At 39.6% G+C, this 26521-nt stretch overlaps 1 protein-coding gene across 5 annotated transcripts; it reads left to right on the top strand.

Moving 5' to 3' along the window:
- Nucleotides 1-17: 17 nt before the first annotated feature.
- Nucleotides 18-26521, top strand: MRE11 (MRE11 homolog, double strand break repair nuclease). 5 transcript variants are annotated; one of them, XM_074860253.1, is made up of 20 exons: nucleotides 18-71; nucleotides 596-710; nucleotides 1219-1351; nucleotides 3623-3783; nucleotides 4414-4501; nucleotides 5428-5569; nucleotides 7817-7931; nucleotides 8986-9171; nucleotides 9610-9781; nucleotides 10512-10592; nucleotides 11160-11286; nucleotides 13176-13279; nucleotides 15756-15929; nucleotides 17128-17190; nucleotides 19510-19726; nucleotides 20657-20740; nucleotides 21808-21863; nucleotides 22338-22402; nucleotides 22805-22883; nucleotides 24026-26521. In XM_074860253.1, the coding sequence occupies exons 2-20, from the start codon at nucleotides 691-693 to the stop codon at nucleotides 24074-24076; spliced, it is 2118 nt and encodes a 705-aa protein (XP_074716354.1). In that variant the 5' UTR covers nucleotides 18-71; nucleotides 596-690; the 3' UTR covers nucleotides 24077-26521. The 5 variants fall into 5 exon arrangements, with proteins under 5 accessions (XP_074716354.1, XP_074716353.1, XP_074716355.1 ...); XM_074860252.1 differs by having other exon boundaries at nucleotides 21-193; XM_074860254.1 differs by having other exon boundaries at nucleotides 23-88.

The following is a 26521-nucleotide window of genomic DNA, read 5'->3' on the forward strand; positions in this document are numbered from 1 at the left end:
CGCGAGAGCGGTGCGTGGGCCGCGGCGGCGGAGCCCCGCCCTTCTGGGCGCCATGGAAACGGCGCGCGGCGGTGAGGGCCGCGCCGCGGTGAGGGCCCCCGGCCGAGGGTCGCGGCCTCCCCCGTCCCCTTCGTTCTGAGCAGGGCAGCCCCCGCCACGCTCCGTCTGCTGGTTGCTCCCCCGCACTCCTGAGGTGGGACGGGCCGGTTACCGCCGCCACCGTGCGCCGATGCGGAACGCGATGGCGGTTGTGCTCGTCCCGGGGGTCCGGTGCCGCCGTGCCCACCCGCCGTGCCTCCTGCCCAGTCGCGTTTTGCGGCCGTTCCCGTGAAGTTGCCCGTCCCTTGCGTGCTTCCGGGTGGCTGTGCGGGGGAGGGAGGTGCCAGGAGCAGCGCTCCGTTCCCGGGCGGCCGGTGTGAGAGGGCTGGCGGGACAGCCTTGCGTCTTGTGCGGTAGTAAGCGGTTAAACCAAGCACGAATCTTCCCGAATCTTGAGGTTCTTTTGCAAGCAATAATTACCAGTGAAAGTCTAGGTAATTGATAATTCAGCTCACTATGCCCTTCATTCTAATTCGTTTCTATTTTTGTCTCTTAGGTTTTACATAGCATCAGTGAAGATAAAAACTGACTTCCTGACCTGACTTACTAAGCTGTGTCCAGAGCCTTTTTGTGAGGAGTCTTGGCACAAAGATGAGTACCATCAACTCACAGTAAGCTCCTGTCGTCTGCAGCTCTATCCAGTTCTGTCATATCAGATAGCAAGTCTTTTGTATGTTTGGAATGAGTTAAGAACTCAGATCATCATTTCTGTTTTCCCTCAGGTCCTTATGATCATCATACTTGCTTTCATGTATATGTAGATGACCAGTGCAAAGAGAAAAATCAAATGTTTGTTCACCAAATGTCTTTAACGGCAGAAAACATACAAAGGATTCATTAGTTTTTCATTAAATACTTCAGAGAAATGGTTGCAGCCCTTTTATTGGGGTACGCTGATTGGGATAACCAAATCTTCAAGCTGGTTGGTTTGGTGAAGTGATATTTGCAGTAAAAGTAGTGAGATGTTTTGAGAATACTGTAGGAGTGATACTTTGATAGAGTTTTATAACAAATCTCCTGTGTATTTACTGACTGGACAGAACAGCTTACCTTAATAAAGTCTGTGTTGAAATTCTTAAGTATATTGCTCTCTAACACAGATTTTCCTGTCTCATTCAGGGATGATGAAGATGCCTTTAAAATACTTATTGCTAGTGATATTCATCTTGGCTATTTGGAGAAAGATCCAGTGCGTGGAAATGATACATTTGTAACTTTTAATGAAATTCTGGACCATGCTCAAAAAAATGAAGTAAGTACTGCTTTTTGGAAACTGAAAGGGTGAGACTGTGAAAAACACATTCCAACCTGCCAGAAGCTATAAAGCTTAGTCCTGGTGCAGTCTTCAGTAATATCAAAGTAAATGACTAAACTAAACTATTGCAACCAGTTATGTTTCTGTTTTAGTAAAAGGAATGCTTATTCTTTTGTGAGAGCTATGACCCTGCTTGCATTAACGGCATTTTCAAATTGCCTGCACCAGTTCTAGTGGTATTTAGAGAGGGTTTGTCACTACAAGAGGGCAAATTAATTGGAGAGAGTGTGAGTAATGATACAAAGTCTTCAGACAACTCAAAAAGTAGAAAGAAAAGTTAGAAGCTTCTAAAGTGTTGTTAAAGTGTTGAGTCGCTGAGGCGAGCAGTTCTGGTGCTGACATGGTTGGCAGTGGAGCACTCCAGCGTGGTGCACAGCAGGTTTCCTGAGCCAACCCACCCGTCAGAAAGCCATGGCCTCTCTGAGCTCTGCACCCACCACGACTTACGCAGCTGCCCAGCCAGAGCTGCGGTGGGAACACGCTGCCACCCTGGTGCCAGGCTGCGGGGTGGCTCTGCTCTGACGCCAGTCCTGGACGGTGGCAGCCAGCAGAGCTGTGGGACGTTCATCCAGGGAGAGGAGCTCCTCCGCTCAGTGAGAGACTCGGGAGGGGATGAGTAGGCTGAGGAGTATCAGGGAGTGCGAGAGAGAGAGAGAGACAGACAGACAGACAGACTGCTGGAACAGCACCCTGCCTTCCCAGGACAGGCCCAACAGGCGACAGGACACATGATGCAGAGGATTCCCCATCCTCTCTCCACCTGGCTGAGCACAGGGACTTAAGGGACAGGGGGCAATGGTGATGAGTTCCTGCCCGGCGCAGTAGGCACGTCTCCTCCGTGACTGCCCCACCTCCCCACGTGCCCTTGCATCATAGGTATGAGGCTCTGCAGGTGGGACCGAACAGTAACAAGGACAAGGTTAAGTCACCCTATGGCTTGCAGCAAAACCACTTCCATAAAGAAATAAAAGGCGGGTCATTGATCTAGGAGACTCCCTTCTGGAAGGAGGCCCGATGTGCCCCCTAGAGCCACTTCTTAGGGCAGTCTGCTGTCTCCCTGGGGCCGAGGTTAAAGATATGAAGAGAAAGCTTCCTACCCTGATACAGTATTATTAGATTATTATCCATTATTGATTTTTCAGGTGGGCAGCGATGAAGCTGCAACAAGAAATCTAGTGCAATCAAGAGACTCCAGGGCCGTGGGATGACTGGTTAAGGGATCAGGAGCACAAGCAGTGTTCCCTATCCTTCCAGTTGCAGGGAATGATGAGGAAAGAAATGGGAAGAGCCAGCAAATCAATACCTGGCTCCGAGCCTGGTGTCACTGGCAGAATTTTGGTTTTCTTGATAATGGGTCAGTTTACATGACACCAGGCCTGCTGGCAACAGATGGGGTGCACCTGTCTCAAAGGGGGAAAAGGATCTTTTCACAGGAGTTAGCAGGGCTCATGGCAAGAGCTTTAAACTAGATTTGAAGGGGAAAAGAGATAAACCAGGCTCACTAGAGATGAGCCTGGGGAGAGTACGCTGATGTTTGAGGGACAGTGTGCTAGCGAGGTCCTTCAGTCTGCTGTCTTGGTGGAGGCAGGGGATGGAGATCCATTGATGTGTTAGAAACCACGGAAGCGCCCGAGAATGGTCAGGACCTTAACGGTCCTTTCCAACCTAAATGAGTCTATGGTTCTATTTGATGATTATGTTTTTAAGGATTTAATGTTTCTTAGTCAAATTATTTGTAATTTTTTTACTAATGCTTTTTCAAAAGCTAAATATATGCAAGAGCCTGCAACTAGTACCTTCTCAAAGTACTGTGGCAATAGCTACTGATTTTTCCCCACTTGGTGCCACAGCAATGAAAAGATAATGTATCTTCATGCCTGTCAAAGAAAATGTTCAGGAGTCAGTCTGGAGACCATTCTTAAAACACTTCACTGGTATATTTTTTTCAATAGTGTCAGTTGTTTTCTCCTATAGCTCTTCATAAATGGGTCTTTTGGGGTTTGGTTTTAATGAATAATTTCATTAATGTTTATTTCATGAGGAAATTAAATACCGTATCTGCAACTACCAACTCATTTTACCTAGAAGTGCAGACAGAGGAGATATGTGGAACTCCTTAGAAGAAATAATTTAAGCAATTTGCTTAGAAGTCTTTCAAGGTAATACAAAATGTTGTATTAAAGTAATAGAGCTTTTTGTTACATACAGGTGGACTTTATTTTATTAGGTGGGGACTTGTTTCATGACAACAAACCTTCCAGAAAAACAGTACATTCTTGTTTGGAGTCACTAAGAAAATACTGCATGGGTGATCGTCCTGTTCAGTTTGAAATTTTGAGTGATCAGGCAGTTAATTTTCATTATAGCAAGTAAGTATGTTCCTATAAATTATGGTGTGAGGATTGATTTGCACACTGGGTGAACATGTGATTTTTTTTTTTTTTATGATTTATATTCTCCATGACTGGAACCTTGAAGTTTTAGCCCTGTTTGTGTGGGACAGTTTACAGGATGACTTCACCTGTCATCTTTTATAATCTTAAGTCTATAAAGGAATGCACACAATTTTTTGAGAACTTTCTGAATGTGTTGTGACACTTGATACATTTGTGTAATGTGCAGTTTCTATCCTGCAAGTACAATGCCAGTAAACCAGTTTACATGAATTGCTGTGGTAAAATCAGCAGTTCTTTGTGTGAAGCACAGCCCAGTCCACTGCTCTTGCATGTACCACACGACATGTTGTACAATTCTTTTCATAGGCTTGCCCTAAAAAAATAGGATCATTTTGCTGCCCTGTTCCCAGTGGGAAGTGCCATTCCAGTTCATGAGTAAGACTCTTCTTACATTGTGCAGCTTAAGCTTATTCATAGCCACTTAGTACTCATTTGCACTGCTGTCGTGATGTATTTGTGATGATGTTAATTTGAGGAGAAGACTGGGAATTATCCACAAATTTGCAGGTATAGTTTAACTTTTTTTTTCTTCTTCTTATTCAGGTTTCCGTGGGTGAATTATCAGGACAGAAATCTCAACATTGCTATTCCAATTTTTAGTATTCATGGCAATCATGATGATCCCACAGGGGTAATTGTCATAATTGTACTCTACTGTTATATTACAAAAATAATATTATAGAAGTAGAGACTTGTATAGAAATACAGTTCTTGGAGAACAGGCTAGTTTTAGTCAGTTGCTCCACTCTTCACTTAAGTTATTTTGTGTATCTTTAGGAATTCAGTTAAGTAGTGACAACAAGTGTGACATGAAAAAAAGAGAATGGAAAGAAGTTAAGGGATCCATATGAACTATGTTTAAATTCTTAATTTATGTAGATTTCTGTCATTGATAACAGAATCACTTTTCATGCCAAGAAATGGCAGCCTTTCAGAAGGTTTCTAAAACGAATTTATCTTTAGAGACCGAAAGCTTTTTTCTTAAAGAAGGGGGAATTTTGATACTTTGACTTCCGCACGTGCGATTGATATGCATCTTACATTTTCAAGGAAGATAACCTTATAATGATGAAATACTAGTTTAAAAAAAATCAACAACTAAAAGCAGGAAAAGAACATTTAGAAAGCAGGAAAGCATGTATGTTGAATTAAAAATTTTGCATTTTATATCAAACAGCAGTGTATCATGGAGATGAGTGTTTTAACAACAGAAGTTTAACTTTGGACCTACTATGAAGCAGTAGTTAGCTTAACCAGATAATTTTCTGTAATAGTTTAGAGACTTTGGCTGTTTGTTTGGTTTGGTTTTATTTTTCTGAATGATTTAATGTTTAATTTCATGTTGTTCAAATGAAGCAAGACTTGTAAGGAAAAGGGATTTGATTCTATACCCACGAGTACTCAAAAAAACCCTAATATATGTGGTGGGGTTTTTCAACTGCAGAAGTTACTTAAGGAAAGATATTCACCCTTCTTTTTGGGACTGTTTCACTTACACTTTAAAGACTAAATGTTCTGTTCAGAGTTTTGATACTTGTTTTTCAATATTTTCTACAGGCAGATGCACTGTGTGCATTGGATATTTTAAGCTGTGCAGGATTGTTGAATCACTTTGGACGTTCAACTTCTGTGGAGAAAATAGATATTAGTCCCATTTTATTGCGTAAGGGTAGAACAAAAATTGCTCTGTATGGTTTGGGTAAGTGTGCTAGACTGATCACGTATTACTGAAGCTCAAGAGGTCTAAATTAAGTTGAAACAAACATAGTGCTGCAACAAACATGAAGGTCTGAGGAATGCTAAATTAAAACTTATCAATTCTGTAACAGTGTCAGGTCTCTTCTCATGCCACGTTGTCACTGGCTGACAGGTTTTTTTCTTTGCTTTTTTTTTAATTTTAAAAGAAATCCTTCAATAACTTTATTTCTGTACTTTTATTGGTCTTAAATGAATCCTGCTTAAGTTAGCCATAGATAGTGCCTGTGTATCAAGTCAGGGCAATCAGACTCTTGAATTCTCACTGTTGTGTATTAAGCTTACTTCCTCCTGTTCAGGTAAAACTTAAACATGGTATGTTCAGGTGCCATTTTTTTTATATTTAAAAACATAAACTGAGCAGAAACCTAATGTCTGACACGTCTGTGAAATGGTTCATAAGTGGCATCTGTCACAGGTAACCTCAGTTTCTTTAAAGAAACTTAAGAAGAGTTTCATATTTTAAAGGTGTTCTATGGTGGGTTTTCAACTTCAGTTTGTCCCTTTCTATTTTCTCTTCCACCTTCCCCTTTAACCTCACTTCTTAATTAGAATGGTTATGTTCGACTGCTTTCCATCTAGAGAAGTTAACTATTAAGATCTTACTTTTTCCTCCTTATTATATGTCCACTCATGAGTGCTTAAACACTTATTTCCAAGCAACTTTTTTAGCTATAAGTTAAGTCCTAGTTGGCCATGATTTCATGTGTTTAATGAGATACTTTAAAAGCTTGTTAGATGTTCTAAGGGTTAGTGGTGAGGGTTCTAATACCACAATGTAAAAGCTTTCAGAAAGCATCTGAATTTTTATTACCCAAAATCATTACTGGGAAATGCAACAACTTTCTAAAGTACAGGTGTTGCTGTATGAAAATCTTTGTGAGATGTTTCTTTGAGCTTGTGCCAGGATTATGTACCCTCTTGACTTTCTCTAATTTAGAGAGTACTTGTTCTTATACAAAGTATGTAAACTCCATATGTGATTTTATTGAAATGCATCATGAACCCTATGTATGGATGGTTTGGGTTCGTGTGATTTAACCCCAGCCAGCAACTCAGCACCACACAGCTGCTCGCTCACTCCCCCGCAGTGGGATGGGGAGAGAATCAGAAAACGTGAGAAAACTCATGGGTTGCGATAAAGATAGTTTACTAGATAAAGCAAAAGCTGCACATGCAAGCAAAGCAAAACAAGGAATTCATTCACCACTTCCCATTGGCAGGCAGGTGTTCAGCCATCTCCAGGAAAGCAGGGCTCCATCGCACATTAAAAATTACTTGAGAAGACAAACACCATCGCTCCAAACACCCTTCCCTTCCAACTTCTTCCCCCACCTTTATGTGCTGGGCATGACAGAATATGGTGTGGGATATCCCTGTTGTCAGTTGGGGTCAGCTGTCCCAGCTATGTCCCCTCCCAACTTCTTGTGCCCCCCCAGCCTACTTGCTGGTGGGGTGGTGTGAGGAGCAGAAAAGGCCTTGACTCTGAGCAGTAGACACTTCTCAGCAGTAACTAAAACATCCCTGAATTATCAACACTGTTTTCAGCACAAATTCAAAACATAGCCTCAGACTAGCTACTGTGAAGAAAATTAACTCTATTCCAGCCAAAACCAGCACAAAACATCAAGGAAATAATCAGTGACAAACAGTTCAGACATACTGCAGACTGTTCCTTGCTTTGTGGGAAAGCACAGACTTTGCAGAACTTATGGTTTATTTCTTGTTTTGTAGGGAATTTCAAAGTATGCTTAAGAACTTCATCTCTACTCAGTATCTGTTTCTAGACTCCATCTTACAACAAAATATACTTCTTACTCTTGTCAACAAGAAAAAAAACATGTAACATTTTTAATTCTACCCATAGTTGTTTGGCACAGAAAACTAGCAAGAGGTTTCAAATCAGGTGCAGTTGATAAAAGTGCTTTTAGCAGTTGTTTAAAGGTAGATTTCATGTTAAAGTGTCTTATTTTCAGAAGTGTATCTAGTAAAATAGCCAATTTATACTTTGATCTGTTCAAATTTATAATCATGCCTCAGACTTCTTAGGTCATGAAAATGAAGATCTGATCTTGCCACAAAGTTGTGTTCTTCATGCTCTTTTTAATAGAGTTGCTAATAAAATTGCTATAAAGTAAAGAGTTGTTTTACCACACAAAAATGATTTAATGTTTTGTTTTGTCCACTCCAGGAGCTATTCCAGATGAGAGGTTGTATCGTATGTTTGTCAATAAACAAGTAACCATGCTGAGACCAAAGGAAGATGAAGATAGTTGGTTTAACTTGTTTGTGATTCATCAAAATAGGTAATAGTATTGAATGAATTATGGTGACTTTTTAACTTACTGTATTACTTCATTAAACTGCCTTGAAAAGAACAGGTGAGAAAGCCAGATATGCTAGTTGGTGCTTCCTGTGAGTAGCTGGTTTCTTAAGATTTTCCCAAATGAAAGCATTGTTTTACAGTTCTTCTTGCAGAAGAATCATAAATAAAAGAATTGAAATAAATGAGTTAGGAATGTTGGGAAATCTCTTCCCAAACTCTTATGGCTAGGGGTAGTGAAGGGTTTGTAGTGTAATATGCATATAATTGTCTTGTCTGCTTGTTAAAGCTGAAAAAGCATTAAGCTTCATATATTTTTCTGTCCTTGAACCATAATTTGACAAGTACCATATCTTCCCTTGCAGTGCTATACTTTATAGTTTCTCCTGAGTAGGATAGGTAGCATGTGTTCTCCGCCTACACGCTTCTGCCAGCAGTGGTAGTAGGAACAGGCAGAATTCTTGTCCAAATACTTTTTTATAATTTTTCCTGAACAAGCGTGCAGTCCTCATGTGTGAGTAACGGTGAGGCAGAGGTAAACAAATACAGCTTAGATAACCCTGTGTACTGATCTCTGTCTGGTAGGCTGAAGAAGCTCACTCCTCCTCCATCTCCCCTGCCTTCTGGAAAGGGTTGGGGGATGGTGTGTCCCATGTCTGTTTAATTCAATGGGGTTTACCCCACCATTTAAAAAAAAAAAAAAAAAAAAGCCATGAGGTGCTATAAAAGCATTAATCTGGAAAAAAATCCTGAAGTCTTGCAAGTCAAGTAAGAAGAAAAGGGAGATCCAAATAAAAGGAGGGGAGCAGAAAAGAATGGGCTGTGTAAGTTGCCTTTTTGTTTGACCAAATGTTTTAAACAATTGTGTAAGGAATAAATGTGAAGAGTACCTGATATGAAATGTATGTCAGATACTTTTTTTTTTTCTGGAGTTTCTGTATCACTTTAAATCACACTGATGTTTTCTCCTCCTTCACTCCCCCCTTGCCCACCCGTGACTGTACACATTCAAATTATTTTTCTCTTTTCTTGAACAGGAGCAAACATGGAGCTACCAACTACATTCCAGAGCAGTTTTTAGATGACTTTATTCATCTTGTTGTGTGGGGTCATGAACATGAGTGCAAAATAGCCCCGTCCCAAAACGAACAGCAATGTTTCTTTGTTTCTCAGCCAGGAAGTTCAGTGGTGACATCTCTGTCCCCTGGAGAAGCTGTGAAGAAGTGTGTGATCTTTTCTTTTTGTTCTTGTTTATACTGTGTCTTACGTCTCTTGTGTGTTGTGTTGAGAAAGGAAAAACACTTCTATTAAGTATGAAAGGACTCGTTATAGTGTGACATAACAAATGAAGTAGATGGAATCAGTGCTTTTGCTTTACTCGGGATTAAACCTAACATTTGAAGCAAATGGGACTTACCTATGAGGAGTTACACCTTGATAAATTGGAATACAAGGAACTGTGTACATGTGCTTGTGTATAGAACAAGCACAATCTAAATATAATAGAACTGAAGTTTGGCAGGGCCAATCCTGAAGTACAGATCCAAGAACTTCTTATAGCTTTTAAACTTTTGTCCCTGAAAATTAAACATGAATTTAAAACAAATCTTTACACCATAGTACTAAGTTTATCTTCTAGTAAGTTACCTTTCTCCTTCTAGACACATTGGTTTGCTGCATGTTAAAGGGAAAACAATGAAAATGCAGAAGATTGCTCTAGAGACAGTGCGAACTTTCTATATGGAGGATGTTGTTCTAGCTGATCATCGAGATCTTTTTAATCCTGACAATCCTAAAGTAACTCAGGCAATACAAGCATTCTGCATGGAAAAGGTAACTTGTAATGCTAACAGTATATGGATAACACTGTATGGGCTGGGAATGGGATCTGTAACTGGTTTTGAGACTGGAAGATGAGAAATCTTGTGTCTTGCCCCATAATACTTGAGACTGACTTAGGCAGTGTTTCCACAGGAAGTCAATTCCATGACATTCACTGCAGTCTTTGCTTCGAGATTCCTTGACTGGGATGACCTATTAAACTAGACTGGAACTGCTTTATGGGGGTCCATATCATCTTTGTACAAAAACTACCGCCTGCAAGTGGGGCAGTGTTGGATTTGCACTTTGGAATCAGCATAACTACGTGTACCCAAACCCAAAGCTAGATTGTGCAGCGTGAGGTCACAGAAGTAGCTAAGCAGGTTTATTAATTGCTCTTGGTTCTTAGGTCTGTATAAGTCTATTTCTGCTTTTCCCTGGAACTAGAAATTTAACAAAGGATAATGGCTATAAAGTAAAATAGTATAAGTGATCAGTGATGTAGATACTGCTGGACTAAGATGTATCTAAAAGATAAGCCTTTCATTGCGACTTTTTTCTCATTCGTTCTTATGGCTTTTGGCTGGATATTGGTACATATGTGTGTTCAGGAATGAGAGCATATCCTGTAATTATTTTTATAGCTCCCCCTTGCAGCTGGATGTATTTTAAGTTATACTTGAAGGGTTCAGGCATCTGTAAGAGAAGAAAGTGAAACTGCATTTCTAATTCTGCTTCACAGGTTGAATCGATGCTGGACAATGCAGAAAGAGAACGCTTGGGAAATCCACGCCAGCCAGAGAAGCCTCTCATAAGATTACGAGTAAGGAATTGTTCGGTTTGGATTGCTTTGTTTTGAAAGGTCACTGTGAAAAGTTTCAAAGCAAAGTCATACTTTTTGTATAAACACATAATATATAAGATTTCTTACTGTGTACAGGCAAATATAAATTGCCTTCATACTATGACTCTGTTTACCTGCTGTATAACTAGTATTCTGTGGTAAAGGATGAGATTGGTCATAAGTGCTCAGACCATCACTGCTGGTCTGAGTAAGGGCATCAAAAGTGGCTATTTACAAAGAGGTTTTTCTTAAGTCATGTTATCCTGTGTTTGTTCTTAACCGATTTATGGAAACGTTCCTGAAGACTAGTAAATGAAACAAGTTAGGAAGAAATTATTAATCTGGGCTGTTGTTAGCTATTCTGTTAATATTATTATTAGCTATTATTATCCATTAACTATGCTGCATAGTATGGTAAAGCATTCATTTTAGGTTACTGATTTTTTACTTTAAGTTTTCCTTTGCAGGGTAACAAACTCATCTTGATATGTGTGGCTTCTCTATTTCTGTTTATTTAATATTTAAATTTTTCCTTTCCTCTCTTAGGTTGATTATGCAGGTGGCTTTGAACCATTCAGTGTCCATCGTTTTAGCCAGAAGTACATGGATAGGGTGGCTAACCCAAAAGACATCATATATTTTTTCAGGCATCGTGAACAAAAAGAGAAAAATGGTAATTATAAAGTTGGCTTGCCTTGGTTTTCATTCTTCTTCCTTTAGTTTCTTACCCAGCACTTACAAAGGCTTGGTGTCTGCCATCTGATGTGTTATAGGAAGAGTAAAGATGCATAGTCTCCTCTAAGTGTATATATCACACAAGTATTTCTGTTCTATTTCTGGGTTTGTCTAAAATTCTGATATTCAGCACAGCATCTTCTGGCCGTTATTAATAAATAATTCCTTTTTTTTTTGCCTCAAACCTTACTGAGTTGCTTTAGTAATACCATAGTATAGCCCCATACCAGACTGAGTTACCCCATGGTTCAATGATAACTACCATGAAAGGCATTAAATATCTCACTCCTGAGACTTCTCAGAATGAGGTGCTTGGTTTTGGGCACTCTGCAGAAAAAGTGATGGGTGTTGTGCCTTTGTTTTTTAATTTTATTGCTGTAGTAATTCATTTGTTTATACCAAAAATAGTAATGGAGGGGATGGGCTTGAGAGATTTTTGTATATTTTTTTTTTAAAAAAAAAAAAAAAGGTCTGAATGTACGACAGCATTTTGTTTGCCCTAATTAATCATGTGTATGAGTGCTCTGGGCTAGTCTGTTCCAGGTATGTCTCTATTCAAGCGTTTGTGCAAAACAAATAATAGCTGTTACTATTGTAGCATTTCTCATTGTGCCTAGAATTTTTAATAAATGGTTAATAGATGTTGCCCAAATACTGGATTTGTAATAGTAACTAATGAAGATACAGCTTGCGCAAGAACATACTGTGCTAAAGAACTGTTAATATTTCACATTAGTGCATTGTAAGTACTCCAATTCCATTGACAGTTTTTACTTACAGTGTCAGTTTTATAAAGTTCAAAACATAATGTTTCATGAATAAAAACTGCTTTTAGAGAGGGTTTTTTTTTTTTAATTATGCTGTATTGATCTTGTTTTATTGTTCCTTGTTGTTTTTTTAATAGTTGTGTAAGCTCATTGACATTTTTGGAATACAAGATAGCTACCACATCTGTCAACATGTTTCATCAATGCATTTTAATTTTCCTACTTAACATGCATCTTGTCTTCAGGAAGGGAATGTAAAAAGAATACCGTGGTTCTTGGCATTGCTTTATTAGATATCCTTTAATACAAGGGAGGTGGCTAATAAAGCAGTCAACATTTTCAGCTCATAGTGTACACACTGCTGTGGTTCAGTACTGGTGATGTTAGGACTTCATGAGTACAGAAGTTGTTATTGTTTCTTTTGTCATAGCTGCTTATATAACAAGGGTAGCAAAACAATGTTTTGTGCTTGCATGTGGCAGATGTCTGGAAGCAGTCTGTAGTCACTTTACATTACTTTGCGTGGTATGTGGTAACCTCAGCTGATTATCCCTTTCATTTTTCTGTCATTCCTACCTTGCTGCCTGAGAATGGGGGGCAGCCTTAATGAGCTATGAACATTTGCCACTGAAAATTAGTCAGCATGCTTTGGAGGAAAATTTCTTCTCTAGAAACAGAGTTACTTATAAAAAACCATTGTGCTTTGATGGGTCCTTTTTTTTTTTTTTTTTTTTTTCCCATTTGTCATCTTCTAGAGTTCAATTATAATAACCTTCACAGGTCATAGTGTTCAATTTATAATTCCAGGCATTTGGTAGTTAGAAGAACACTTTGTATCTGCTAGAGGTGAAGCTGTCTTGTACAAGATTACATCCATTATGTTTACCTGTGTTTCCAGATGATAGACTCTACAGTTAGATCAAAAAACATTTACATATAAAAAGGGACCACAATTCTTAAGAGGTCTATATTAACCTTTTTCCCAATTACTTTCAATGGAATGATAATAATTAAAAGCTGCAGATGTGGGTGACGGTGCCACTTTGGTTTTTTCTTCTAGACAATGATCTTAATTTTGGAAAGCTGGTTAGCAGACCTGCTTCTGAGGGGATGACACTGAGGGTGGAAGACCTTGTAAAGCAGTATTTTCAGACAGCGGAGAAGGTATCTTTCTACCTCTTATGATTTTTTTTTTTTAATGGAATATAATCTTTTTATCTATTTTTGCTTTCTTAATGGAAGTAGTGTGCCCTGAAAAGACTCTGACATTCACCAAGAAGTGAATTTATTTCCTACAGAACTGTATGTGAATTCCTGTGTGAGGTATATGTCTTAAGTTAACAAGTAACTGTTGTATATAGGTTATATAGGTTATGTGAACACATGCTGGTTTGAGAACATTATGATAACTCTTCATGTGAACTTGCAGTGTCTGCCCTGTACCAAATGATGTGTCATGTTCTTAAAGGAGGAAAATATGAGGCAGCATGCTCTGAGGGAGAAGCTACCTTAATTTACTATAGGGTCAATGTGAGACTGTACCATTTACTATTACCAGCTAACTTGGAGTAGTAGCTTGTTACTTTGCAGTATATTCATGTCCTCAGACATAGTGCAATTCCACATTATATTTAAAGTAGAGCAGGGAGAAGAAAGAGAGCCCCCCAGTAGTTTGCTTTCTCTCCACCCTTTCATTAAACTTGATTTATTTCCCTTTCCCAACACTGGAGCGGTAGTCTCAGAGGTAAAAAATAATAATCAGTGAGTCAGATGTGCAAATGCTTGATCTAGATGATCAAGCCTAACATTCAGAAGCTACTTCAGAACGTGCTTTGTAGAAAGTCATTAGAGTGAGGATTCCTGAGGTAAAGATTATAAAAATTATATCATCTTGCCTAACCTTAGACACATGTTAGGTGTCAGTATTGGGATGGTATCAATCATGCCCTGGAAGGGCTATTTGCCTTCTGAATATGATAAGGAACCCAGGGTAACTAGTTCAGAAGTAGGTACTTCTTCAAATGTATGCTACCACTAAATGGGGAAGGGTAGCAGTGTCAAAGACAGGGCATTGTATTATTCTGTGAAAAATTTGCTTTTAATCTCTTTTCTTCCCTTATTCTGCAAAGTTGTCCCTGTTACACCATCTTCCCAACTTGTTTGTGTGTTCTTGTATAAACAGCTCAGTTACTGGTCCCAGCATTTGAGGCCGCCTTCAGCAGCTCTACATCTGTAAAGACCCGAAAGAATCCACTGCTGTTCTGGGAAGGCTTGCAGTGGGGGGATAATACATTTTAAGTTAACACTGGTAATGAAAGCAGAAGGAGGTGTTGGGAGCAGGAAAGCGTGTTGTGCCCGAAAATGATGATGGGAATCATAAACATTGTGTTAAGCTAGCTTGTCCTTCAGGATTTGCTAGACACCTGATCTTGTCTGATAAGGGAAACAAAAGAGTCCTTGGACCCTGAGGTGGCACAGGGCTGTAGTTGAATGTTCAAAACATGTTAGACCAAAAATGTCTAACAAGTACCAGACTGTTCAGTTCCTGTGTCGCTGGTAAACTGACACCTGGGAATTAAAACCACTGCTGTTTGTCTCTCTAGCAAGCTTTTAATTTTTTTTCCTTTGGAAGAAAGTTTAATTGCCAAAAGTCAACATGAATGTTCTGCATCATTGCAATCAGTCACTCTTTTGAGATGCTTATTTTTTTGTAAACTTCTTATTTTATAATAGCTGTAAAATTTATTCCTCTGCACAGCATTTTTTCAGGGAAGGTTTTATGCTTCCAATGCAACCCTCAAAACAGTTCCTAAAGGACATCTGGAAGGATCAAAAATCATTAATAAGCACATATAATGCTTAAACCTGTGCTGTAGTTTACAGACAAAAGAGGCTGCTATTTCAACATTACTCTTCATATGAGGATTTCATTCTCAGACTGTCGCTTGTTACTGTATTGGAAAGGAGAGTAGAGAAGAGAATGGCTGCAAAACACCGCCAGTAGCATCTACTACTTCTGTTAATTAGTGTCTGTAGTAATATCTTAATGTAGTATGTCTTGATGAACATGTGAGAACTATTATTAGGACTTACAAAATTGCATTTCAATAGAGTAGACTTCTGCTTAATAGCTCTTAATGCTTCATAATAATAATGATTTACCCTGCTCTGTAACTGCCATTTTTTAATGTTAGAATTTTACAGTAAAAGTAATTAATTTAGCATCTGTAATAATTCAGGGCTTGTTTTTAATAGCGTTCTTATGTTTCTGCAAGTTGATCTTTAGTTTAAAAAAGGGAGAGGAACTAGGAAAGAATACAGTTTACCTTCTCTCAGCAATACATTTCAGACAAATTATTCTAGGTATGACTAGCACTGTAATTTCTTTACTGTTTATGAAACCTTTTTCTCTGACGAGTCTGGACATTACTCTGTTAAGTAGGTGTAACATGTTAGTAGCAAGAAGGTTGTAACTATATTATGACAAGTAACATGTATGTTTATTGCTATGCTTTTCTCTGAAATCTTCAATGCACATTACTGGTTTTGGAACTAAATATTTATCTGAAACAGCAGAAATATTACTCGCTTTCTTTGATGGCAGATACTTCTTAACAAAATGTTTTCCCTAATTATAAAGAAAGTACAGCTTTCACTTCTAACCGAAAGAGGAATGGGAGAAGCAGTGCAGGAGTTTGTGGACAAAGAGGAGAAAGATGCCATAGAAGAGTTGGTGAAATTTCAACTAGAAAAAACACAGAGGTTTCTTAAGGAGCGTCGCACTGATGCAGAGGAAGAAAAAATAGACGAGGAGGTAATAGCCTGTTAATTTCTTGGGAGAGATCAAGAAAGGTAGTAGAAAAACCAGTGCTCGAACCTGGTTTCATAGGTTTACCTCTGTGTGGAGCATGTGCAACACTTGCCTCTAGTCACTTTCTGGAATTAATAGATATGGTGATGAAGTTTCAGATACACAGTTGAAAAGCTTGTGTTGAAAATGGGGTTTAGGTATGCTTATGCTGATTCTCACTTTATTTACACACGCATGCATAGAAAAACCCGTCACTCTAATATATGTAGAAATATATATATATTTGTCTACTGTGAGAAAGATGGTAAACATAATCTCTTCTTAGATTTTTTTCATACTGTCTTAGGGAAGAATACAAGAACAGAGCAAGCATAATAGAACCTTATCCTTCAGGTGCTCCACTACCTTCTAACTGCTTGCAACTCAGGGTCTCCCAGAGACAAACCTGGTTTATGTGTATCTAGTAACCCTTAATAGACTTCTCTGTCAACTTGTTGAGCTTCCATATGAGCCCATGTATTCAGTTGTAATATTCAAGCATGGTATGACAAGTTGTTCTGCATCTTAACTGCACTGTGTAAAGAATAATTTGGTGGGGAGAGGAAGGTTGCACCTACCTGTTTTCTTGCTGATTGCTTTCATTCATGAGGAGTTGAAAGAGACTAAAAAATTGGTGCCTGTAGGCTTTCTGTGCCACTTTGGGTGTATTTTTTGTTTGTATTTTGGACTAATATCTTCTTTCCCTCTCACCCATCATACCTTTTTTTTCCATACTTGACAAGTTGAGCTTTCTTAGTTGTACAGGTATTACAATGTCTGTCTCTTCTCAATATCATTGTTTTCTGTCTTGCTTCTTCATCTCTACCCCTTTTCCGATTATTCATATTTCACTATTCCTTATTGTCAAATTACATAATTACATAATACTCTCCTCTTGAACATAGTATGTCCTACTTTTCATCATGTCCCAAGCTTTTTTTTCCCCCAGTGATGTAGCTCCATTTATTAATAGAATGTGAGATTCTCAAACTGTAGGACAGCATGAAAAGGCTCTAAACAAACTTCAGTTATTCTTGCACTCTTCTTCACCTTTCACATGAACTTCACTTAAAAATTCAGTGAACAAGACCTCTCACGTACTGTGTTTTGATTACTGTATGAAATGACCTGTTATTTTGATGGGAACTTTTTTTTTATTCAGGTGCGAAAATTCAGGGAGAGTAGAAAAAAGAATACTGAAGAAGAGGATGAAGAAGTTCGTGAGGTAACTCCTTTGAATATTGAACATAGGCTGAAGAATGGAGTGGTGACTTCTGCATATGAATGAAGTCACTTAGCAATACTTCAACATTGTCCTTGCCAAAAAGTGCCTGTCTGCCTAGGGAAGATTCGTGTAAGTCTTTTTTTTAAATCTTCCTTGGTGTAATACATGCCTAAGCTACTGCTTGATTTGGCTTTTGAGATCTCTTTTCTTGTGCAAATTTGTGAATCTGAGTTTTCAGTTGTTCTTGCTTTGGACTGAGGTTAGACCAGGTCAGTGACCTTCAGAGTTCTGTCAGCTTAAACTATTTATGATCCCCTCACCAGTGGACATGTGGATGGGCTGTACTGAGTGATATTACTGGAACTGGTATTACTGGTAAACCTTTAGGTACTATTGTCCTCATCAGCAGTCTTAGATCTCAGAGTCTTATATCTCCCAGAGATTCATATCTAGATTGTATACGTCTTTCCAAAGGGAATTGCCAACCATTGACAGCACTGGTGCTCCTTTCTCTTTGCAAGCTATGTGGGACTGGAATGAAATTTTGAGAAAAAGGAAACCTGGGGTGAGATTCAGTTCTAATCTGAGATACCTTCATGTGAACTAGTTGTCTTAAGCACCTGCTGTCATCAGTAAAGATCAAGTCAATGGAGCCCAGAGGGTGCTTCCTCTGAGCAGATGGACATAGCTGACATAGGATGACCGGAACAGTTCACCGAACTCCGCTGACAATGTATCATATTAACTATCTCCATTCTGTTATCAGGGCTTAGCTCACTACTTCTATAGTCAGTCTCACCTCTGTGCCCAGTAAGAGCATGGAGCTGATCCTTCTGGAAACTATGCTAGGGCACATGGAAAATAAGGAGGTGATTGGTGACAGCCAACATGGTGTCACTAAGGGCAAATCGTGCCTGACAAATTTGGTGGCCTTCTGCGATGGGGTTACAGCATTGGTGGAGAAGGGAAGAGCAACTGACATCATTTACCTGGACTTGTGCAAAGCATTTGACAGTGTCCTGCATGACATCCTTGTCTCTAAATTGGAGAGACATGGGTTTGATGGATGGACCACTCTGTGGATAAGGAATTGACTGGATGGTCACACTCAGAGTTGTGGTCAATGGCTCGATGTCCAAGTGGAGAGCAGTGATGGGTGGTGTTCCTCAGGGTTCAGTATTGGGACCAGTGCTGTTTAACATCTTTGTTGGTGACATGAACAGTGGGACTGAGTGCACCCTCAGCAAGTTTGGTCACAACACCAAGGTTGACATGCTGGAGGGCAGCGATGTGCCATCCAGAGGGACCTGGACAGGCTGGAGAGGTGGGCCCATGTGAAACTCATGAAGTTCAGCAAGGCCAAGTGCAAGGTCCTGCACAGGGGTTGAGGCAATCCCAAGCACAGACACAGGCTGGGTGATGAGTGGCTTGAGAGCAGCCCTGTGGAGAAGGGCTTGGGGGTATTAGTGGATGGAAAACTGACTATGAACCAGCAATGTGCACTCACAGCCCAGAAAGCCAACTGTGTCCTGGGCTGCATCAAGAGAAGCGTGGCCAGCAGGTGGAGGGGGGAGGATTCTCCCCCTCTACTCTGCTCTCGTGATACCCCACCTGCAATGCTGTGTCCAGCTCTGGGGCTCCCAGCATAAGAAAGACATGAACCTGCTTGAGCAGGTCCAGAGGAGGCCATGAAGATGATTGAGGGCGCAAAGCACCTCCCCTGTGAAGACAGGCTGAGAGAGTTGGGGGTGTTCAGCTGGAGAAGAGAAGGCTCCAGGGAGACCTTATAGCGGCCTCGCAGTACTTAAAGGAGGCTACAGGAAAGATGGGGAGAGACTCTTTATCAGGGAGTGTAGGGATAGGACAATGGGTAATGGTTTTAAACTGAAAGAGAGTAGATTTAGATTAGATATAAGGAAGAAATTCTTTACTGTGAGGGTGGTGAGGCACTGGAACAGGTTGCCCAGAGAAGTTGTGGCTGCCCCCTCCCTGGAAGTGTTCAAGGCCAGGCTGGACGGGGCTTTAAGCAACCTGGTCTAGTGGAAGGTGTCCCTGCCCATGGCAGAAGGATTGGAACTGGATGATCTTTAAAGGTCCCTTCCAACCCAAACCATTCTATGATTCTATGATATGTACACATTTAAGTAGACTGAATATTGTCCCTGCTTTTTGACAAACTTCCTTGCCTTCCATAACGCTGTGGATTTGGGTCTCCTGAGCCTTGGTGGTTTAGAACTATACATCACAACTAGGATTTAACAATGGTGCATTTCATCATTTAAGATTCTTTTTCCTGTAGCACTTATTGTTCCATTTCAGGCAATGACCAGAGCTAGAGCCCTCAGATCTGAGGATGCAGTTCTTATCGCAGCCTCCAGTGATGAAGAACTCATGGATACGGGGATGAAAGGCACTGGTGATTCAGATGATGGCCTTCCTGCAACATCGAGCCGAGGAAGGGGTTCGGCAAGAGGTAGGGGAAGAGGCGCAAGAGGACAAAATTCAACCGCAAGAGGTTCATCTCGAAGGGGAAGAGGTAAGAAAAACTTCACATTCTTTGTACTACAATTGCTGACTTTTTCTTTGAAAGGCGACTCTCTTGTGATGTTTCCATCAAGTGGAAATCTGTTGCTTAAAGACTTCTACTGGAAAAAAAGTTCTTCACAAATATTTTTGGTGTCATATTATATACAGTTGACTGCCTTACAAGGCTTAAGTTGTGACTTTTTCACAGGGTGATTAAAAGAAAAATATTTTACTTCCCAGCTATGGAAACATAGTAGACTTTTAAAAGGTGCATTATTGAGAAGGTCTGCAATGAAGTGCATGGATAAACCTTTGTTAGTGCTAAAGATAATTTGGTCAGTATAGAGGGGAGGTACAGATTTTCTGTATCCTAATGCAAGAGACTTCATTGTTTCTAGTGGCTGAGAAAATGGGGAGTATTTCCTAAGCAAAATGAATTAAATACCTCCTTGGGTATGTCTGATTGTGCACTTTACAGTGATAGCAGTACTTCCATTATATATAAATATGTATATAAGTAAAATAAGAAAAGACGGGGTCTTACAGTAATATACTCCTTTGAGTTGTTTCATTAATATGCCCAAAAGGTCTAAGAGCAGGATGAGTTAAAACAAAGGCAGTCATCTTAGGACTGCTTTGGTTAGTGTCTTTAAACTAGTTCTATGAGCGTGTGCTCCAACACTGTTGTGATCCCATCAGAGCAGGGGCATGTGTGTTAAGAGGATGTGTCTCTGGAGCTTTCAACACTTGACCCAGAGAAGTTCTTCTGCATGTAAGGAGGGCTTTCATTCAAGGAAGAAAGTGAAGGAGTAAGGAGGAATATGGGTTTTTTAAGTGACTTCCCACTCAGTAATGATAGACTAAAGGGGGGGGGGGGGGGGGAAACCCCAACAAAAACCAACCACTGAACAGATTTGCATGTTGTTTATTATCCCTACAGGAAGCACTAGCCAAGAGTCAGCTACCAGCAGCAGAACCTACAAGCCTGTATCTGTGCCTGCCAAGAATATGTCTATCATGGATGGTAGGCCTTCCATCTGCCTGTTACTCTAATCTGCTCTCTCAAAATGCAATGAAGGTGTTTGTTTAGTTATGAAGTGCCTTAGTTGCCTTTATTTCTATCAGTCCAATTCAGCTGTGAGAGATTCTTTTGGTTCTAATGAAATAGAATAACAGTGAGAGAAAGAAAAATGGAGAGGAAAAAAAAAAATGGTATCCTGCTGTCATGGGGTGAAATGCAATGTTAAGTTAATGGTTGGACTAGATGATCTTCAAGGTCTTTTCCAACCTAGATGATTCTGTGATTCTGTGTCAGGAACTTCTGATTAGAACTGGAAATAGGGAACATCTTACTGTATGCAGTTCCTTAAGGAATAAGCATAGAAAGAATGTGACTTAATAGCATCTATTTTATGCAGAATATTCCTCAGTGGATAAAAAGTTTAAACTTGACTGATGTTTACAAATTAGTAAGCTTTAATGCAAATCCATTTAGTCTTACATTGTAGCAAGTTTTAGAAATGCCAGTTTTTACTAGGGAGGAGAAACTTATCTGTGATTTAAGCTGCATATGTGAGAGTAGCCCTTCCTTGCTACAGAGGACAGGCTCTGAGGAAACAGTGTAGGTAATCTGAATATTAAAGAAAAAAGTACTGCTCACAAATCTATACACGAATCCTACACAAAATACCCACAGGTAGGGCAAGTTTTAAATTAATCAGCAAATTACCTTAATGTTAAATTGGTCAGAAAATGACTTAAAATACTGCAGAGAAGTCAATTTTAGCAGATGTGTTGATGTCTAAGCTGTTAGACATACAGGAATATCAATTACAGTAATATTTTTCTCTTCCTCTTAACCAAAGTTACTGAAGGTTTTTCAGCCAGACTGGGAAGCACCTGATGCTGCACAGAGGGTTGTCAGACTCTAGCAAAGGCTTAATTTATGTCTTTTGGGGGGTTTTGCTTGTTTGTTTTACAGGGTATTTTTTGGAGGAAATGCATGCTCAGCAGGTCTTAAATGAATGATATAACATTGTTTGTATTTTATTGTGTGGGCACTTTAAAAATACTACATTTGTTTTATTCTAGCCTTTAGGTCTTTGAAACCAGACCCTTCCTTGAATTCATCTAAATCTTACTCTGAGGTAAGAAGCATCTTGCATGAGTGAAGTTGCACTGCCTTTTGCTGTCTTCTGATCTGAAAAATAAATACAAGGTCAGATCGTTAGCCTAAACCAGCAGATACTCCCAAGCTATCAGTTCCAGCAGTAAGTTTCTGCATAATTTGTAGACCTTTTGTACCCTTTTTCGGTATGGTATTTGTCTGAGAAAAACAAAGACCAATGTTTTATTTGTGACCATAGTCTAAGATACAGAGTGTATATACATGAGTGTTTTGGGGGGTTTCTGCAAGATCAAAGATCTGAAGAGCAAGACTTGTGCTGTATTTGCACATTGTACAGTTCTCTCCTAAAAGCTCTGTCAAGTGTGTATTATAACTAAGTATATAGCTGGAAAAACCCCAAAGGTTCCATGCTATAGTACTGTAGTATTATGCACTATATCTCTGTAAGAATAAATTCTGTGAAAAAGCTTTATAAATGATATCATTTTTTCAGGATATTATAGATGACTCTGATCTAGAAGACATTTCTATTGTTCCTTCTTTCAAAGTAAATCAAAGGTTGGTATGTTTACTTTATGAATGCTACCATGACTGCCTTATTTCTGATTGGCAATCAGCCCAGGGATCTGATCCACCACCTGAAAAAAGAGATTTTTTTTTTTTTTTTTTTTTTTTAAGGACGTTATAACACTACTTAGAAAACTTTTATATGATTTCTTACCTATTGATGTGGATGATCTTTCTATAACAATAAATTGGTCCACTGATTGAGTTAAGCTAGGTCAGAGTTTAGAATTAATATGTTAGTTTGAGAATTTGAATCATTCTACTTATTGTTATTTCTGTTCATTCTTAATGAATAGTATTGGTGGTTCAAATCTAAGTTGAAGGGAAAGTTATTGGAATGTCTGGTAATTGAGAACACGCTGATGCCTTTTTTTTCTCTTTGTATGTTTCAAGGTTGTCAACTACATCTTCACTTAGTAAAAGACGTTCAGAAAGCCAAACATCTAGAGGAGTGGATTTTGAGTCAGATGAGGTATGGTATCTAGTGGTCTTTTTTTCTTTTATTTTGTGTAAGTTTCTATAGCTTACTGTTTTACGGCTATTTGAAGAAAGTATTTCAGAGTAAAATTGAATTTTTTTTTTCCACTAACAGGGCTAGAGTATTGCAACCAGCTTTAATTAGAGTATATTCACAATCATCAAAAATAAGGCTAGAAAGGACCTCAGGAAAATACCCAGTCCTTTTTCCTTTCAATTCTTAATCGGTTAATTGTCATTTCTGAAATGTCTGGAATAGGTTATTTTGCCTGGGGAAGAAAGTAATCGTAATCTCTTCTAGTGCTTGGCTATGTCTTTTCATTTGTTTATGTATTTTATTCTTGTAAAAAGGAAGAATTTTATTTTTTTGCATTTTAAAATGGCTATTTTCCAGGACACTTCATTTTTTTTATCATTGCAAGTTATGTGAATACACTTTAAAAAGAATTAAAACACTGTCTTCAAGTTTAGGATTTCTGTTCTTGCAGTATGTATTTGAACTGCTAAGAAATGGTTTCTTCCATAATTAAATAAGTAGAACTTGATTCACCATTTTGCACTGGAATACACATTATTTTGCAAGCTCTGTGCAGTTTGTTTTCAGAGACTAGCAGACTGTCATGTGTGGTCAGGATCTTAGCTGTAACAATGTCAGGTGTTGGCCACTTCAGAGAAAAAGTTACATTCTTGTGCCTTCCCTCCACTATGCTATCTCTTCTTCTTCTTGTACCTGAAATACAAAACTGCATGTTTGCTTGAACATGCAAAAAGAAACAGTATTTTTGATTCATGCAAACCTTGGTAAATTATGATGTGTGATATGTATATGGACATAACTTCATTGAGGTATGTGCTGCTCATAATGATAACATTTTCCTGGGTGACACCTGAAATGCAGATTGTTCTCTTTTCAGAGTAGCTGTTCTGATCATACTGATGTAAACTCAGTTTGTTCTCTGCACATTTGTGGTCTGGACTTTTAAATCAATGGATAATCTCTTATAACAAAACCAGAAAAAGTCAGAAAACATGGAACAATGTGACCAGGCTTTCTGACTTAATTTAAATGTCTCTTTACTTTTTATGACTCAGAATACATGCTTGTTCTAGTAATGTGTATCTGTTTACAAATTGCAGGATGAATTTGATCCATTCAAAAGCACTGCAACATCAAGAAGAACTAAGTGATTTCTGGCTTGCTATACAAGAGAGACCATGACAGTTAGTGAAGAAAAGGGAAAACAGTTTGCAAGGCATTCTCTATGACATATCTCTGTAAATGATGGCTTGCCTTCAGTTTCTACTTCTGTGATATGTTTTTGGTTTGGTTTTTTTTTTAAGTGGCACCAAACTTGGTGCATTAGACTAGAGCATCTGATATTCTGAAGTACTGCCTAAAACTGCAAGTTCTTTCTAAAAGCCTGTTTTCTTTCTGGGATGATAATGTAAATAACAGTTATATCTTTTATAGAAAACTCCATCTCTTGGGCTTGAATTTTGCAGAGGAGTAAATTTATAGTAGTATACAAGTATGGATATGGACATGGACTCGGTCAGCATAATGAAACTTGTACTTATTTGCAATTTTCTACAGATACTGTTGAAAACTCTGAAGAGTAAGAGTTTGACCAAAAAATACAGTTTTCACTATTGAAGCTGGAAAATGTTCTAATATTTTTCAACTCTTCTAGGAGAACTAAACCCACTATTGCACTGTTACTAAATGTCATAGTATATGGGAATGAATTCTGCTCTGTAATTCAAGAAGTGCCAAAGACTTCAGATTGAATTGCGTTGTCAGCTTTTACCCTGTAAATTTACCTGTAAGGGCTCGAGCCTTACAGCTTCACAAGGAATGCTGCTTGAAGAATAAAGCAATTGAGCCAGTAACAGGCAGGACATTGCCTCTTACCTTTTTCTTAGTTGATATTTGTGGTGGCTTGACCCTGGCTGGGTGCCAGGTGCCCACCAAAGCTGCTCTGTCAGTCCCTTCCTCAGCTGGACAGGGGAGAGAAAATATGATGAAAGGCTCAAGGGTGAAGATAAGGACAGGGAGAGATCACTCACCAATTACCGTCATGCGCAACACAGACTTGACTTGGGGAAAAATTATTTTAACTTACTACCAATCAAATCAGAGTAGGGTAATGAGAAATAAAAACTAAATCCTAAAACAACATTCCCCCACCCCTCCCTTCTTTCCCGGCTTAACTTCACTCCCAATATTCTCAACATGCTCCCACTCAGCAGTGCAGCAGGACAGGGAATGGGAGTTGTGGTCAGTTCATCACACATCCTCAGGAGGAGGACTCCTCACACTCTTCCCCTGCTCCAGCATAGGCTTCCTCCCACGGGAGACAGTCCTCCACAAATTCCTCCAACATCAGTCCTTCCCATGGGCTGCAGCTCTTCACAAACTGCTCCAGTGTGGGTCCCCCCCAGGCTCACAAATCCTGCCAGGAGCCTGCTCCAGCGTGGGCTTCCCATGGCCTCACAGCCTCCTTCAGGCATCCACCTGCTCCAGTGTGGAGTCCTCCCCGGGCTGCAGGTGGGTCTCTGCTCCCCCATGGACCTCCATGGGTGCAGGGCACAGCTGCCTCACCATGGGCTGCACCACAGGCTGCAGGGGAATCTCTGCTCTGTCTCCTGGAGCACCTCCTCCCCCTCCTTCTTCACTGACCTGGGTGGCTACAGAGTTGTTTCACATATTCTCACTTTTCTGGCTGTTGTTGCACAGCAGGTTTTTTTCCCCCCCTTCTTAAATACGTTATCCCAGAGGTGCTACCACCGTTGCTGATGGGCTCAGCCTTGGCCAGTGGTGGGTCCATCTTGCAGCCGGCTGGCATTGGCTCTGTCAGACATGGCAGAAGCTTCTAGCACCTTTTCACAGAAGCCACCCCTCTAGCCTCCACCACTACCACAACCTAATACAACATTTTTCAGGTATCTGTTTCCTCAGCCCACTGCTTCAATAACCCTCCTAAAATGTCATTGCTATTTTCCAAATATTCTCCAAATGAGTCTTTTAAAATACAGTATTGTATTCACAGTGAGGGAACCACTCCTCCTGTTGAGGGAGTCAAGACCTAGACATACTCCTCCTCCTCTCTCCTTCCACCTCTGTACACCCTACTCCCCAAAAAGTGCTGTTCTAAAGCTGTGGCCATTACAGCTAATCAAGGAAAAGGCCAGAAGAATTAATCAGCTAACACCCCAGCATGTCAGAGAAGCGCTAAATATGTTGAGTAGCTGCAGCCATGCCTTGGTATTTTTACTTTCTCCTTCAGAGAGGTGGGATCGGGCAGTTGTGTTTCTCTGGCTCTCACTGAACATGTCTGTTGTTACTTTGCCTGCATGTATGCTGTAGCAGGGAACCTCAATGAGCCTTGAGCTTCCTGAAGACTTCCATAAAAATGGTCAAGACTTGCAAATTTCTTGTGTAGAGTTTAGTAGCAACTTATAAAGCAGCGCGACCGCTTAAGGTATCAGCAAATAATTTGGTAGTCTGGCTCTTCCATTAAGTGCTGTCAAAGCTATAATATTACCTATGCAATTAAAAAGCTGCTGTAAATACCCTTCAAGATGAGGGTTTAGATATTTTTTTTTTTAAATAAACTATTTCTGTTAAGTAAA

The sequence above is a fragment of the Strix uralensis genome, chromosome 2 (genome assembly GCF_047716275.1).
Source record: "Strix uralensis isolate ZFMK-TIS-50842 chromosome 2, bStrUra1, whole genome shotgun sequence".
Taxonomy (NCBI): Eukaryota; Metazoa; Chordata; class Aves; order Strigiformes; family Strigidae; genus Strix; species Strix uralensis.